Genomic DNA, 13,698 nt, shown 5'->3' on the forward strand with positions numbered 1-13,698 from the left:
TAGTCGAATCAATCCCTGTTGGACTTCCACCTTGAGCTCACCCACCTTACTTCTGCATGCCTCATCTTTACTTCCTAAGTAAGAAGCCCCAAAAAAGCCAACTGAGACAAAGGGAAGGGTCAAAATCCTCCCAGCCCCCGACCTCCTCTCTTGTTCCAAATCTCCTACATACAAAGTCCCTTCCTCCTAAAAGGAAGACACTGTAAGTTACAGAAGGCATTTCGACCCTTCTAGCTGGGTCAGGGCCCAGGAACCAAGGGCAGACAGATACAGCCAGCTCATCTAAGCATTTTAGCCTCAGTAGGACCCCAGGACTCTTCTGCCTCTCCTTTTCTGGTAGCCCACATGAGACCTGACATGAGAGTTTGGCCTACCTTAGTGTGTATGTGTCTGGGGTGGGGAGGGGCAGGGGGTGGTCTCTGGATGATCGGCAGGTTGGCCTGCAAGCCCAGACCCCCCATCTTCCTCTGGGCAAGGTCACTTGCCCAAGATCCATAAGGGAGATATAAAACCACTCCAACCAAGGGAAAAATTACATTGGCTTACTGGTGCACCAAAGATAAAGGATCCCTCAACCCCACTCCCAGACCCCCTTACACATCAGCTCTGAAGAAAGAATCTCCATAAGCCTTGGCTGTTTGGACAGTAGAAGAGTCCCCAGCCACCAAGGAGACAAGGATCTCAGTAACCTGAGTTGTATCTGAAAGAGTCAGGTTTGAACCTGGCTTCTGTCTCTTGTGCTGTGTGACCCTGAGTGAACCATTCAACTCTCTGTGCCTCTAATTCTTTCTCAGTAAGATGAGGAAACACTTCACTGTATAGACTCAGCCTGTATCTGAAGGGGTCTCAGTGAAAGCAACCAATGGAACAGATTGTAAAATCCTTTGCAAACAGGAATTGGCTAAGAAACTTCTTTAAAAGAGTAATGGTAAAATAGGGAGGAATTAAAAAACAGGGTAGCCTGAAATTTTTATGTATCTTTAATATTCTTTGCAAAATTGCCAAATAAGAGGTCTGATCCAGTCATTTCATTAGAAAATAAAGTGTTTATTAAGAAACTATACACTGAACACTCCTATATGTCTCTGCGGAAACACAACGCCCCATGGTCATAGCACAAGGTGAGGAAAATGGCAGAATAAAAGATGCTGGGATGGATGGAGCCTGGGAGGCTGGAAATGAGGTAATGATTTACAATAATTAAAAGACATCATCCTCAAGCTTACTCCTTAAAGCCACACTCAGGAGGGGGCCCTGGCCCAAAGGGTCGGCAGGACACAATGGGGAACAGCCAGACGTGAAGCAATGGGGAGCAGGATGGCGGGGAGCTTGGGGGGGCTAAATAAACACACTTCTAGGCCCTGGAGAGAACCTGAATCCCCGTGTGATACTCTGAACATTCAGGTGCCCGGGAAGCCACCCCAGATACTGGGCAAGAACTTGGAAAGCTCTGCATTTTTAAAGCCCATGGAGGTGTCTGCAGAATCAGGCTGGGAACCCGACGTGAAGAACCACCATCCACAGGACTCAGGACCTAAAGCCCTAAGTGGGAATCCTAACCCCCAGGGAAATTTCCCAAGGCAGAGAATCTATTATCTATTACTGTACATCATCACTCCAAAACTTAGTGGGTTAAAACCACCACCATTTTGTCCTACGAGCTCCCCATGGTTGGCCCCCTCTTCCATGCTCCACCCCCAAGGGGGCAGCCTGTGCTGACCCCCTACAATGGAGGCACCATGGGGTGGGGGGGGGGGGAAACTAGGCCAAGCCCGAAGTCCACTCAGCCAACATGGCAGCAAATCTGGGAGAGGTTCAGGCCCTACAACTGTACCTTTCCTATTGAAGCAGGGGGAAAAGCATCCCTTTCCCTCTCCCCAGTGGATCAAGTTGAAAATCGGGGAAACGAACCTCCCTCTTTGGGAGAGGGTGGCCATGGAGTAAGGCATGAGTCAAAGCAAGCAAAGTAAACACATATATTGACCAGAGAACGGGATGACACTTCCATTGGAGCCATGAGAGGGGCTGGAGGAGGCCAATTTTTACTTCTCTTCCCCTTCAGTTCATCTTGGCCTTGAAATGGTGATTCCATTGGGTGCCAAAAGTTCTCAGAGTCAAGAATAAGTAAAAGTGGGGGAAGAGAGCCAATCCCGGGATCATGGAACAGCAGGAAGGGCCTTGGTCCCTGATTCCCTTGGTCCCTTGTGGTCCTAGCAGGATGCCCAATTCACAGGCAAGACCTCCTGCAGCCAAAGCTTGTCGGAACTGCAGATCTAGGGGCCAAGAAGGAGCCCTGGAGAAATCCTCTTCTCCAAGGAGTTTTCTAATACCACTCACTGTGAGCCGTTCCAGAGAGAAGAGGAAGTAGGGGGAAAGTGTGTCCAAAAAAAAGGTATGGTTTTCTCCACCAAAAAATATATATATATATAGAAAATGACTGGTTTCCATTCTTTCCTCTGAGACCTAATCTGGTGCCAATACTTGGGCCTGGCTCCCTCTCCTCTCACTGCGCCGTCTCCACCTCTGCTTAGATGTTCTTCCCCACGGGAGGCTGCAGGGCGACGAGGTCACTAAGAGGATGGCCTGGTATCCTAGGGAGAGCCAGGGAGACCCCACGCTTCCAAGCGGGGAAAGTGAGGCCGGAGCACGGCTGGACTTCATCAGGCTTTCTCGTGGTGGTTGGGTTGTTTGTGGAAAGCAAGAGAATGGCTAGTGTGTTTAAGAGATGGTTCCTGGTGCACAGGTTTTTAATTCTCTTTATTGGCTCTTAAGATGATGGCAGGAGCTGCCTTGGAGGCCAGAAAAAAAAGGAGCACAGTGATGATTGGAGGGAAAGGGCAACCCTGCCAGTGGCGGATGGGGGCAAACACCCGTCTTGGTGGTGATAAAGGATGCAGGGGCACCGGCGGCTTGTGTAGTTTCTACTTAGCTTCCCCGGATCCAAACAGAACCATGCCTAGAGCTTCCAACCTCTCAGAGGACCCAGCCTACCAAGGTGACATCAAAACAGGGAGGCTTAAAAGGAGTTTTTAAAAGCCATGACGTCCTTTGCTGAAATAAACATTGACATCCTCAACATAGATGCCATGGTTAAGAGGCTTGGAATGTCCGGGAAGGCTTATTGGATTCAACATAATTTCTCTGAAACCTATAAAACACAAAAACAAAAAAAACAGAAAAACAGAAAAAGCAAAATAAAGTAAAAACCAAAACCCCCAAAGAAGATCAAAACTAGAAGGGGAAACAGAGAGGGAGCCTGAAAGGTAGGGGGAAGAACTGGAGATACGGGATATGGATACAGATATATTGGGAACAGCCAAATGAATTCTCAGCAAAAGGGAAGGATAGGAGGAGGGGATTAACTTAAAACCAGGCATGGTCAGAGAAACTGGAAACACTCCACTTTTGCTGCAGCCTCCACTGGACCGAGGAAGGGACGTGAGCAAAACGTTTGGGGACTTGGCCTTGGATTGTCCTGGAAGAGGAGGGGAGGGGCAGCCTCATCTAAGTAGGAGGAGGCCCTGATGATGAGCTTGAGAGGGAGGTGGGAACAGGGCATAATCGCTAGGGTGCCTGGGGGGGCAAAGGGGTGGGAGGAGATTGCTCTCCAGACCTTACATTCTTAAGGGATACCTGAGGGCCATTTCTAATCCTAGGAGCTGGGATAATGTGAACCACCTTTGACTGCACCAGGTTGGGGGCACTGTACATCCAAGACTATAAACTCCTTCTCCTTCACTTTTTCCTCTCATTTCACCCAGTCAGTGCAATGATGGCTGATCTCTCAGCCCTCCCATAATTCCAAGTCTCATAGGGGATGGAATACCCTGGAGGGGTAGCATTGGTGGCCATCAAGCCACGGGCAGCCTCAAGCAAGGAGGGCTTCCATGCTAGCTCAGCTCCTCTCTGGCCCACACTGCCATGGACGGAATTAGGATGTCCAGAGACGTTGGGTGTTCCTGATCAAATCTCCAGAAGGAGGTTTTTCAGTCAACCCCGGATTAAAATAATGTCTATAAAATAAGTCTGTGGGTGTTTATGTGCATGTGCAGACAAGATAGGAGTAAGCCAGTCTTCTTAGGAAAGCTGTGTGCAGGTATGTGAAGAGCGTAATGGGCAGCTAGACGTTGAGGCTATCATGGGGAGAGATCGAGTTGCTGGCACTGAGACTTTCCCCTCCTCATTCTGAGGACATATTACGATCAACACAGAGTTGAGTCGTCTTGGATGCTGGGTGCCCTCCTTCTGCAGGGAGCGGGGTTAGATTGTGGAGATGGAGGAAAGTTCCTCACTGATGAGATCATGTTTAGAGGGAGACTTGGTTTCAACTTGAGATGTTTCTGTGCTAGCATCACTGTGCTAACCCCGGACAAGGGCTCTCTTGGGTCTGAGGCAGGGGGAAGGCAGGCCATTGGTCTAGAGGGTCTGTGACTCCATTGTTTCTCTCCAGGCCATGGTGCCTCTCTCTCTTGTACCAGATGCCTCACCTAGGCCCTGTGAAGTATCCTGGCCTGGAAGAGTTCCCTCACCTGAGGAATTTTAGTACCAATCCCACACTAGGCACCTAGTCATCCCTGAATCCTCTGGGACCTACAGAAACTTCATGAGGTCTTAAGATCTTAAGAATTAAAATCGGTGAGGGGGACAGGGGGTCTGTACTGCATACAAAGACGTCAAAGGAGGTAACTCACCATGTGACCTTGGGTAAGACACTTCCCCACTCTGGACCTCAGGTTCCTCATATATATAGTGAGTTGATGGGACTAGATGATCTCTATTGTCCTTCAAGTTTAATATCCCATGATTGTCTATGTTTGAAAAGACCCCTGGCAGAAGAGGCAGACATGGGGGAATTAATGGTCAGTATTGAGCCCCATGTGCAAAGACATGGGGAAGTATTTTTCTTAAGTGCACAAGGCCAGAAACAGAAATCCAGGTGTTCCCAGCTCCTGTACTCACACTGCTTTACCTGTAGGGGCACCTGCTTTATTTTAGGCATAAAATCTAGATACATGGTCCTCTGAGTATCACACAGTGGCATTAAGGAACTGCATGAGGGGATCACCATAAACTCTGTCCAACCTTTCCCTACCATGCTTACCCACCCCCATCCCTCTTCTTGGGCCGGGGGAATCCTGAACTTGTGGCCATCACTGCTTTTGTCAATGCCATTTCCGGGGCTGGAAGGAAGATTTCTATGAACTGAGCTGATGATCCCACAGGTCTTGAGACCACCTTTTTGGCCCCTTCTCTCCTAGAAAAGAAATTCAGCTACTCTCCAAGAAGAAACAACATGACAAGGGGGAATGAAGAGGAGAAGACACGGGGTGTTTGGCCCCTTGAAATCGTTCTTGCCTCAGTTAGGGCATAAACAGAACGACAAAAGCTGTTGGTTCCCTAGAGACCTGACAACTCTAAGTCCTATGAAAGAGGTATGATAGCTTGTGAGTGAAATCTCCCTTGAAGGCCATGCAGTATCGTGGGCCCTGGAAGGCTCCATGTCGGATCCATGAAAGGCAGGGGCCAAGCCTCTGCCAAGGTCCCTGAAGCCACCTCCGTGAACATGAGCCTTTTCCCGTATGAGCCGGGATCTGAAGTTTGTTTCCTCTGGAACTCTTTCCCAGATGGAGCCTTTCCAAGATTCTAAATGCTGCGGCCTTATAGCGTAAGAGGCACCGCTCCCAAATCCTCCATTCCTCCCCCTTTCACTCAGAACAACCCCAGAGCAGGAAGGAAAAGGCATATGCTCGGGGGAGGGCAGGGGGGACAAGGACCACCATGAACCTGGACTGGGAAAGGGAGAGATGGCTGGAGGAAAGGCCAAGGAGGAGCAAATATACTTCTGAAGAAAGCCTCGCCCCCCAGTGGCCCATGGACCCTCACGTCTAACCTTTTCCTCCATCTGTCAACAGCTGTCCCCAGAGTCATCCAGCACAAAGCTACTCGTAGGCCCTCTGTAATTCAGAACAGAGCCTGGTCTTCAGGGACTGTCTAGGTGTATGTTTCCTGAGAAGCAGGCCAGAGACTCTGGGATCGTTTGGGAAGGGAGGGAAGCTGGGAAGGAAGAGGCTAGGGGGTGCTAAGCACCCAGAGAACTGGATGAAAGCTTTTGGAGCCAATCCCATTGGGCCAAAAGCCAGTTAAATCTTCAAGGGCAAGTTCTTTAATATTCACTGCAGCAAGAGAAGGGCTGCCTTCTATGGCCGTGCAACACAAAGGATGGCCTAGACCTTTACACCTCTCTGTTTTTCTGACAATCTTGTAAATCCTAATCATCTCACCCTCTCTGGGGTTTCATCCCAGCTCCACTCTCTTGCTCTGGCCTTGGAAGTCTAGTGCTACCAGCTTTCCAGGCACCCACCAGTGAGAACTTCCCTTGCATCTTCTGTCTACACACTCATTTGACTTTGGATTCTCAAGGCCTCCCTTTCTGTCCCTGCTTCTTCCTTTTTGTTATCTGACATGGTAATTTTATTCCCTAACCCCATAAAGTGGGTTTGGGTTATGGCCTTGATAAAAGGCCCAATACCAAATGGAGCCCTATTGGATTATTTCCCAACATTCCCTCGTCAAATGTATTCATTCATCCTCTTAAAGTTGCTACATCACAGAAACGCTTAGCATTTACATAGCATTGGCTGTGAGAAAGAGGAGGTTGCTATACACAGGAGTCCTGGCACTGAGGTCGTGGGCGGCTTAATCATAGGGAATCAGAGGCACAGAGCAGTTGAGATCCTTGTCCAGAGAGAGCATGAGAGCAGGAGGGGTCCACAGGATAGATGTCAGGGTGGGGAGCCTGCGTTGTACCCCACCCCAGTCAGGGGGCATTCTAGCCACACCCTCTATACCATTCCCCAAGGGGTGAGAAGATGTGAAATGTCTTGAAGCATGCTGTGGGCAGGCATGGGCTAAAGAAGGGAGACTCAAGCAATGCCCGGCTATAACAGCCCTACCATCCAATGCATCACTGATCACCCGGGAATCCAAAGACCTATATAAGTTAGTGATGGTGCCAGGCACTGCTTACAGTTAATTCAGTATCTCTATTTTATTTTATTTTATTTGCTGCACCACGCAGCCTGCGGGATCTTAGTTCCCCGATCAGGGATTGAACCCAGGACCTGGCAGTGGAAGAGCAGGGTCCTAACCACTGGACCACCAGGGAAGTCCCTCCAATATCTTTTAAAAGTTGATATTATTAACTCTATTTTACATGCGGGAAAACTAAGGCTCAGTAATACGTATTTAAAAAAAAAACCCAAGTACACTTTGTGGCAGAGTCTGATATTGAACACTGAACCAAGTTTTTCATAACCTTAAACTCCTTATAATTAACTGCTTTGCAATATGGCTTCCATTTGTTGAAAATCAATGTACGGAAAAGGAGGCAGAAATGGAGGTCAAGGCTGCAGTGATGGGGACACTCTCCAGGGGAAGCAGGGCTTTACCTCCGGCTCCTTCTGCAAGGCCTGGCTGGAGGGCTACAGTGTTCCTTCCTCACTAACAGCTTCCCTACCAGGGAGCCGAGCACCCCCCATGCCCCGCCACTGCCCTCCTCCAGTAGATGCCCAGCCCAACCCTTTCCCACGCTGCCTCATTTTCTGCAAGTGTCAGCCAGCCACACCTACCACTTGGTTTGTATTAGGACCTACCAAGTAAAGAATCCCAAACTCTATCTAGACATTGACCCCTTCATTTTGATGTTACTTCTGGGAGTTCAGCTTAAGAAGGATGAAAAGTAAACCTGATGAAAGAGAGATAATCATGAATTTGTAGAGAAGAGCAATTATTCAGAACATAGTGACACCTAGAGCAAGAGTGTAGAATCTGAGAATCCTCCTGGGAGGCCAAGTATGGAGCCCAGAATTGCTCTCTCCCCAGCACTCTCCCCTTGGGTCACTATGTGAACAAGAAGTGACAGGAAAAGGTACATTACAGTAAAGAAAATGTCCCTCATAAATTTTGCTTGCTTCATTTGCTGCCTGTATGGTGACCTCTCTAAGGTCATGGGAAGAAGGTCATCAAAGAGCCCCAGTGGTCCCGGGTTATGACTATTGTTACATGGTTCTGTACCTTTGTCTCCTGATGTGGCTATTGTTGTTCTCAATCTAAGTTCTTTCCTGCCATCAGATTCAGTAAAAAGATGGTGGCACTGAGCCACGTGGGTGAGACCCAAATGCCTAGACTTGCTGGCCGCAAACTATCTTACTTAAAGCTCTCAGATCATTTCCTCTGTCATTCTGAGGTTGCAAACCTAACCAATGGGCCATCTGTGGCTCTGGGTTGTGTCTCATTTTAGCGTGCTTTTAAAAAAATTTTTGAATTAGTTGTCAACATCTAAAAGTTGGAAGATTTCACATTTAAAATATCCCTATTTCTAGCTTCCCTTAAAAATCCAAGAGTTCTGTCAATGTTGGGCCAGCATTTCTGCACAATGATAATCAGCTAGAGCAAAGTGGTGGCCACTCCATTTAGACAAGGCATGTGTTCTCTAATTCACCATATGCCACACCACTCCCTATTATCCTCCACCTGGTCCCTTCACTTATTTACAATCCCTGCATGGTTTGTCTTAGCATTTGAGTTGAAAACTTTACAATAAACATAAAGCCAGCACTAGTGCATTAAAGACCAGGGAATGCCCTCTCAGCAAGCCTCACTGATTATCCCTATAATGACCAAACTTATGCTTCCTCTGGTTATGGTTAAAAATGATACATAAGTGGCTGGAAACCTCCATCAGAGGGATAAACCTATCTCAGAAAGAGGAGATAGTTCAGGAATTGAACTGTATGGGTAAGAGGGCACTGTGTTCGGAAATCAGGTTCCCAAGAAGAAAACATGCTAGAGACCACTTATAATGCTACTGTTGGGTGAGAAGATGGTATTTTGGGTATTTGTATCATCAGCTGGCTATGCTTCCATTTTCCTTGACACATGTAAGGCACTTGACCAAAGGTTATCAATTGCCAGCTAGCAGGACTTTTCAATACAGCTGTTAAATGTCATGGGGTATGATTTGACTCAAAGTATTCCCATATCCTTACAACAACAAACATGCTACAAAGGCTTCTATAGGATATGCAAATGTACTTGGAACTGAAACGTCCCTCTTGTATATTTCATGGCTAAGCGTGTTGAACTGAGATCCCCAGCTTCAGTACACAGCACCTTTTCCTGTAAAGTTGCCTCAATACTGCTGGGAAAATCAATGATGAGACTGCCCTAGTCCATGTGCAAAGCCTGGTTCCAGCTGTGCGCAGATGCTCTGAGGGAGGGGCTGCTGCTGAATGCAACCCAAATGTGAGTTAGCTCAGGGAATCATGCCACTCGGAGAAGTCACGGTGGGAGGGCATCCACACCTAGGTGAGATAAAAGGGCATGGAACACTGAGATTCTCAGACAAAAGCCAAAGGCTCTTCCCTGAAGGAATCTTGAAGGCTCTCCTGACTCTTCCCTGAGGAATACTGCAAGGCTTGCACTCAAAAGGAGGAGGAATGTACTTGGGGGCTTTGCTCTTGGTATCACTATTGTCCCAGCAATAAGCTGAGCTTGGATCAAAGGAGTGAAATGTTATTCCAGAGAAAGGGAAATTCCTTCCACTCCAGGACCTGGATGAAGTGACCTCTTAGAATCAAAATACTTCACAAGCCATGGAGTAAAATTAGTCACCTGGTAAAACCTGTTTACCATTCTCAAAATTAACTATATAAGGGACAATTTGTAATACTGGAATATCTCTTGCTTAATTGAGAGGAGAGAGAGCCTCAAGTATGAATAACCTTTCTCTACCTTCACCCGCTCCCTGCACTTCAAAATACTTGTCTTTATATTCAGCATATTTTCCCCTTTTTGATTCTTTTAATTCTTTTCCAATGTTTGAAATATCTGAAATAAGAAAGCGTAGAGATTATCAAAACTGTGTACCCACCACCCAGTATTAACAATTTATTACATTTTGATATCTTCTTTCCAAATTTTTGAGAGAAATAATACATGACACCTATGGTTGTGAGCCCATATGAATGCATCCATGATCCTGTTCCTAATCTAATCCCTCACCAGAGGTAATCACTGCCCTGAAATAGATGAGGATCATTTCCAGGCATCTTTTAATAATTTGCCTGCAGAGGTATATATCTGTAAGAAAATTGCCTACGTTTAAATTTTAAAACAAGGGATGTTTTTTCTAGATTTATCCACATTAAGCCGTGTAGTTCTCATTCATTAATTGTAACTGATGGAGTCTACCATGTGACTATACTACAAATTATTTGTCTGTTCTACTAACTGACACTTATTTCCATTCTGTCATTACTCCAAAAAGAGTTGCAATAAATATTATTACACAAGTCTCTTTACGTGCATGTGGGAGAGTTTCTCTAGAGCAGCAGTTGGCAAACTTTTCCTGTAAAGGCCCAGATAATAAATACTATTTTAGGCTTTATACAAATCATACGGTCTCTGTTGCTGCTACTAAATTCTGTCATTGTAGTCTGAAAGCAGCCATAGACAACACAGAAACAAACAAATGTGTTTCAATAAAACTTCAGTGGTAAAAACAGACAGGAACCAGATTTGGGCCTTGGCCCAGAGGCCACTGTTTGCTGACCTCTAGAGGCTTGTTACTCAAACTATGGGCATGTAGACCAGCATCAGCATCAGCTAGGAGTTTGGTAGAAATGGAGACTCTTAGACCTCAGTGAATCAACATCTTCATTTTAACAAGTTATTCAGGTGATTTCTATGCACAAAAAAATGTTTCAGAAGAATGGCTTTAGAGGATATCCCTATAATTTAGTGTATAGAAATCCTTCACTCTATTGCTAAACGTTTCCCCAAAGTGATGGGACCAACTCATATTTCTATGATCACTAAATGGATGAACGTCTTACCCTGTCTCTCCATATATGATATCATCTGATGTGTGGTAGATGTTATCTTCTTGTAGCTTTAAGGTGCATTTCCCTGATTACTGCTGAGGTTCACATCATCTCAATTGGAGTTCCCTGTTCTGTGAAGTGTCTCTTCCTATACTTTCTTCATTGTGTTGTGTGTGTGTGTGTGTGTGTGTGTGCGTGTGTGTTATACATGTGTGTGCATTATATATATTATGTGTATATGTGTGGATATATATTACCTATATAATAATATATAATATGTACATACACATACTATATATATGTACACATACATATATACATTGTATATAAGTTGGTCTTTTTTATTTGCGGGAGTTTGTTATTTATTCTGCATGTAAATTCTTTGTTGGCTGTATGCATTGGAATTATGCTCTCTCAGTCTATGGTTTACCTTTTACGTTTGTATATGGTATCTTATATAGATTTTTAAAAATTAATGTAGACAAATGCATTAATCTTTCCCTTTATGTTATTTATAATCTGTATCTTAAGATTTTCCCCCCTCAATGTCAAAGGATATACTCTTTTCCTCTAAAAGTACTATATTTAACAATCTCTCTTAGAGAAGAATTCCAAAAATTTATGTAGAGTCTCCTCACTCAAGGAAATGGAGCTTAACTCCCCACCTTGTGTTCTGTGTTTATCAGCTTACTTCCAAAGAGTATGGCAAAGGGAAAACGTAACTTTACAGTGGAGAATCCTGGTCTCAGCCAGGTGATCAGGGCTAGCATATTCAGTGATGCCATGTGATAAGCATGATATGATGTGACGAGGGCAGCACGCATCTCTGTGGTCTTCCTCCCCAAAACTCATGACCCCAACCAACAAGATTAAATTGGGAGGCATTCTGCATAAAATCTGACCTCAAAACTGTCAAGGTAATCAAGGACAAGGAAAGTCTGAGAAACTGTCACAGATCAGATGAGGTTAAAGAACCATGATAACTAAATGTAATGTGGTATTCTGGATGGGATTCTGAAACAGAAAACGGACATTTGAGGAAAAACTGGTGAAATCAGAATGAAGTATTGAGTTTAGTTAACAATAACATGCCAAAGTTGGCTTCTTAGTTGTGACAAATGTGTCATGGTGATTTAGGATGATTACAATAGAGAAAACCGAGTGAGAGGTATAAGAGAATTCTCTGCATTCTTGTTGCAACGTTCCTGTATATCTAAAAGTATTTTAAAACAAAAACCTTATCTAAAGCAAAAAGTTCTACTTTTAAGTTTCACCCAGAATTTATAATTTATTGTGTGGCTGGTATGAGATTATTTTTCCTCATGTGGTTTTATTGAATAAATTCTCCCTTTCATACTGATTTGAAATGACACATCAAAAATACACACATAGCCAGACATCTTTCTGTTTGTTTGTCTATCTATATATCTACATATATACACATGTATGTTCTCTGAGTGCTAAAAAAATATTATTATACTTTGGCCTATTTGTCTCCCCATCTTAATTACTAGAACTTTATAATATGTCTTTTTGTCTATGAGAGCAAATCTCCTCAACCCTCTTTTAAAAAAATACCTTGGCTAGTCTTTGTCTTTCATTCTCTCATATAAATTATCGAATAAGCTTATCAAGCAAGTGTCTTCAAAAACCCTGCTGGGATTTTTATTGGGAGTGTATTTAATTTATAAACTTGGGGGATAATCAACATCTTCATTATATTGGTTCTTCCTATTTATGAACAAGATATATGCTCCATTTACTCATTCTTATTTTATACTCTTAATATTGTCTTGTATTTTCTAGAAGATATTGCATATCCTTTGTAGAATTTATATTTTTTTTTGCCTTTTTTTGTTTTATTTCATTTTTGCTATTGTAAGTGTGATTTGTTTTCAGTTAAATTTTCTAACTGTGTTTAGGGAATATATTAATTTGTGTTTACTGATCTTGTATTAGTAACATTGCTGAGCTCTCTAACTTGTTCTAGCTTTATAAATACCTTTTGATATTCTATGTAGGATGATCATATCATTCACAAAAAGATGGTCGTATGTCTTTCCACAATTCTTATATTTCTTTTCTTGTCTTATTGCATTGGGTAGAACATCCAGAACATTGTTGAGTGAAAGTCAGGATAACAAACATCTTTATTACTAACTGTTTTTTTTTTTCCTACATGGTTCATAATGTTGGATTGTAGTTCATTTTGAGTAGGAAGGGGTTTTTTTCCCTCTTTTCCTTTTGTGCTCAGTCATCATTGTCTAACGTTTTTGGTGTTGTTGTTGTTATTGCTGCCTCCACCAAGGCTCTTAGAACTTCAATTCCAAACCCATCCTATAATGATGGCCTGGGGCCCCTAAAGGGTGATACCATTTTAAAATAAAAAGCTGCTGAAAACAAAAAGTTCTACTTCTAAATTTCAACCAGAATTTATAACTTATTTTGTGACTGGTATGAGGTAATAATATAACTTTATTATTCCTCATGTTGAATAGTTTCTCCCTTCCATACTGATTTGCAATGGGATATAGCAGAACAGTCTTCAGCTAGGTGAGTGGCTTAAGTCAGTTCATCATCTCCTGGTTACATCTTTACCTCTCTCCCCTACCTCCTTAGGTTCAGAGATTCCTATTAGCTGTACTCTCAGATAGGGGTTGGCAACACTATTTTTTTCAGACTCTTTTCATCAATGTGGAAGCCTGTCCCCAACCCATGGCTTCAAGCAGTGATTCTAGCCCTGATCCCTTGACAATCTGGACCACATATAGTTGTGCAGGACCCTTGAGAGCTAAATTTCTGTCCTTACTTTTTG

At 44.0% G+C, this 13,698-nt stretch overlaps 1 protein-coding gene across 2 annotated transcripts in view; it reads right to left on the minus strand.

Annotated features, from left to right (window-relative positions):
- Window positions 1–2,506: 2,506 nt before the first annotated feature.
- Window positions 2,507–13,698, minus strand: part of NTRK3 (neurotrophic receptor tyrosine kinase 3) — a 281,804-nt gene continuing 270,612 nt past the window's right edge. Inside the window, exons 13-14 of one of the 2 annotated variants that reach the window (XM_068537611.1) lie at window positions 4,692–4,826; window positions 2,507–3,148 (exon numbers count right to left, since the gene is read on the minus strand). In XM_068537611.1, coding sequence (XP_068393712.1) covers window positions 3,030–3,148; window positions 4,692–4,826 — 254 coding nt within the window. In that variant the 3' untranslated portion in view covers window positions 2,507–3,029. The remainder of the gene's footprint in view (window positions 3,149–4,691; window positions 4,827–13,698) is intronic. The other variant, XM_068537616.1, reaches the window with a different exon arrangement.

The sequence above is a fragment of the Eschrichtius robustus genome, chromosome 1 (genome assembly GCF_028021215.1).
Source record: "Eschrichtius robustus isolate mEscRob2 chromosome 1, mEscRob2.pri, whole genome shotgun sequence".
NCBI lineage: Eukaryota > Metazoa > Chordata > Mammalia > Artiodactyla > Eschrichtiidae > Eschrichtius > Eschrichtius robustus.